The sequence below is a fragment of the Procambarus clarkii genome, chromosome 8, assembly GCF_040958095.1.
Source record: "Procambarus clarkii isolate CNS0578487 chromosome 8, FALCON_Pclarkii_2.0, whole genome shotgun sequence".
Lineage (NCBI taxonomy): Eukaryota > Metazoa > Arthropoda > Malacostraca > Decapoda > Cambaridae > Procambarus > Procambarus clarkii.
The window spans coordinates 13,569,037-13,572,192 of NC_091157.1; the positions used below are offsets into that span (position 1 = coordinate 13,569,037).

Here is a 3,156-nt window from a genome sequence, read left to right on the forward strand (position 1 = left end):
ATGAATATGGCTGCCAAGGTGGATACGCAAGTATAGTCTATGTAGTTGGGGGTTATGTATCCCCGTTGAATCACTCAGGTTGTCTGGTAGAATTTCCTTGACCAGGTCATCTGATGCTGAGGAGGAAACACTGAAGGGTGGGACAGCCGTTTGGGTGGCGGTGCGGACATGAAGGCCGCCGAGCCTGACTGGAAGAGTGGCTTGTTTTCACTGACAATCCTTGAGGGAAAGGTTGACAACTTTTTTTAGTATGATCTTCAGTAGCAAGTCATACTATTCAAGCTTTGGGGTGTTTAAGGATGGGGTGCACCTCAGAAAGTAGGTTGTGGATACCTGATCAACCAGGCTGTGACTCATACGTCAGGCTGCGAGCAGCCCCGTCTAACAGCCTGGTTGATCAGTCCAGCAACCAGGAGGCCTGGTTGACGACCGGGCCGCGGGGACGCTAAGCCCCGGAAGCACCTCAAGGTAACCTCAAGGTAGCCTCAGAAGGGATAGGCATCCAGCTAGTGAGGAGATAAAAAGCGTCGTGAGCATCGATGTCACCTATCCTGTCTTCCATCCTCTTGAGGTCTGTGACTTTCCTGTGATCCCAGGATTCCAGATTGAGAGTCAAGAACGAAGCCAACTGTACTACAAGATCCCCTTAAAATGCCTTTTTGCTATGATGCTATTATCAGTGTCCATAAAATAGGTTGTCTGTCGGTCCATGGATGGTGGGCGGACACTTAGGGCTAGCCTCAATAAACCTTGCGGGGTGACTGGTGGTCGTGGTCGGCCTCCTTGCCCAACTTTAAGGGCCAGATAAAGTCAGCGAAGGGCAAAAAGATATAGGAAAATAAAAGTGTGTTCTGATGGTCAATTTGCTTTCTATGAACTCCTTACATGGCACAGCTTTTTGGGGTTAACCCGGACAGCGCTGGGTACCTCGCCTAGTAGTACAATATAAGGCATGCACAAAAGAGCGGGTATCACACTTTGTGAAACAGGCAACTTCACATCACATTCACTCCAAAATCTATCTTTGCTGCCGACCCAAGCTCCTATGGTCCAGGACCCACCTGCACCATGTTGCATTGGGTCAAGGTTCTCCTCAGGGAGAACCCTCGTTCTCTCCACCGCTGAGATCTTAACACAAATCTCCGCCACCGTCAACGTCTCACCGGCCGACATCCTGGAGACAGGGGAGGGTGTTCACCTGCTCTTCTACAGAGATTCGGACCTTGAGAAGATATTCACCACCACCGCCACGACCACCCTGCAAGACGCCATCATCACCCTCAAACCACCACAACGCTCCCTGGCGGACAGGACTGTGTTCGACAGCAATATCAGCGCATGGATCACCGACCGCGACGACGACGACAGCCTCGCCAGCATTAACGACGGATCGTTAATGAATCACTTGACCCCGACGCTGACAGCGGTCGCGGTCAAGACCATCTCCAATGCTGAAGTCAACTGCAGACCAACACTGAAGGTAACCTTCACCACGGTCATCGCAGCGACCCACGCAACCTACTACGAACTTAAGTGCACAGGAATCACCATACCACTCACCCAAGTGACCAAGGAACGCTTGGTCACGCAACATCCACGTCATCAACACGCTTCTCGTCGTGAATGGACTTCCGACAACTGCTGTACCCGATGACCTTCTTCCAGCTTCCACAACTGCTAATGGACCCTCCGCCCCGGGGATCCCTGAGCCGACCCCAAGGGAGCCCCGACCGTCTGGCCACAGTGACTCGAGCTTGTCCCACTGACAGGGACGGCAGCAACCCCCAGGAGAGCTGACCAGAATGACGAGGCCGACTCCGAAGACTTGACCGATTCTGAAGACAAACCCAAGGATGCCGACCACGATTACTCTACCGACTCTCATGCTTTAGTCGATGTCACCGGCTCTCCCGCCCCTCATGCGGTCTCCCGGGCACCTTCTGCCCCTCATGCGGTCGCCCGGGCACCTTCTGCCCCTCATGGGGTCGCCCGGGCACCTTCTGCCCCTCATGCAGTCGCCCGAGCACCTTCTGCCCCTCATGCAGTCGCCCGGGCACCTTCTGCCCCTCATGCAGTCGCCCGGGCACCTTCTGCTCCTCATGCAGTCGCCCGGGCACCTTCTGCCCCTCATGCGGTTGCCCGGGCACCTTCTGCCCCTCATGGAGTCGCCCGGGCACCTTCTGCCCCTCATGCGGTCGCCCGAGTACCTTCTGCCCCTCATGCGGTCGCCCGGGCACCTTCTGCCCCTCATGCGGTCGCCCGGGCACCTTCTGCCCCTCATGCGGTCGCCCGGGCACCTTCTGCCCCTCATGCGGTCGCCCGGGCACCTTCTGCCCCTCATGCGGTCGCCCGGGCACCTTCTGCCCCTCATGCAGTCACCCGAGCACCTTCTGCCCCTCATGCGGTTGCCCGGGCACCTTCTGCCCCTCATGGAGTCGCCCGGGCACCTTCTGCCCCTCATGCGGTCGCCCGGGTACCTTCTGCCCCTCATGCGGTCGCCCGGGCACCTTCTGCCCCTCATGCGGTCGCCCGGGCACCTTCTGCCCCTCATGCGGTCGCCCGAGCACCTTCTGCCCCTCATGCGGTTGCCCGAGCACCTTCTGCCCCTCATGCGGTTGCCCGGGCACCTTCTGCCCCTCATGCGGTCGCCCGGGCACCTTCTGCCCCTCATGCAGTCGCCCGAGCACCTTCTGCCCCTCATGCGGTCGCCCGGGCACCTTCTGCCCCTCATGCGGTCGCCCGGGCACCTTCTGCCCCTCATGGGGTCGCCCGGGCACCTTCTGCCCCTCATGCGGTCACCCGGGCACCTTCTGCCCCTCATGGAGTCGCCCGGGCACCTTCTGCCCCTCCAGATCCCGCACCGGCACCAACCACACTGATTGGCTCCCATGCGGCCGCCTCCAGGTATATAGAACGTGGCCGTGTACGTTCCAAGGAGGACAGACAGCATAACTCAATTATCTCCAACGACTACTGGGAATAAAAGTACAGGGAAGCAGGCCGGATCCTTCGCATGGTCGTCCTTCAAGAATGCCTCGATCATCTTTGCGACTACAGCACCTTAAAGAAGGAAACTCGACCAGACTGCCAAAATCCTCCTGGAACACCTGGACATCTTTCTCCTAGACCGGCCAACTGTGGTCAGCTCTGCCGACA

The 3,156-nt window shown here is 58.1% G+C and overlaps 1 protein-coding gene across 1 annotated transcript; it reads left to right on the plus strand.

Annotated features, from left to right (window-relative positions):
• The first annotated feature begins 1,895 nt into the window (after positions 1-1,895).
• LOC123753346 (uncharacterized) lies at positions 1,896-2,879 on the plus strand. The gene has a single exon (XM_045735341.2). The coding sequence runs from the start codon at positions 1,896-1,898 to the stop codon at positions 2,877-2,879; it is 984 nt and encodes a 327-aa protein (XP_045591297.2).
• The last annotated feature ends 277 nt before the right edge of the window (positions 2,880-3,156 follow it).

What these genes read in the sequence shown, in the direction of transcription:
- LOC123753346 (XM_045735341.2), top strand. Translation starts at nt 1,896, where the DNA reads ATGTCACCGGCTCTCCCGCCCCTCATGCGGTCTCCCGGGCACCTTCTG.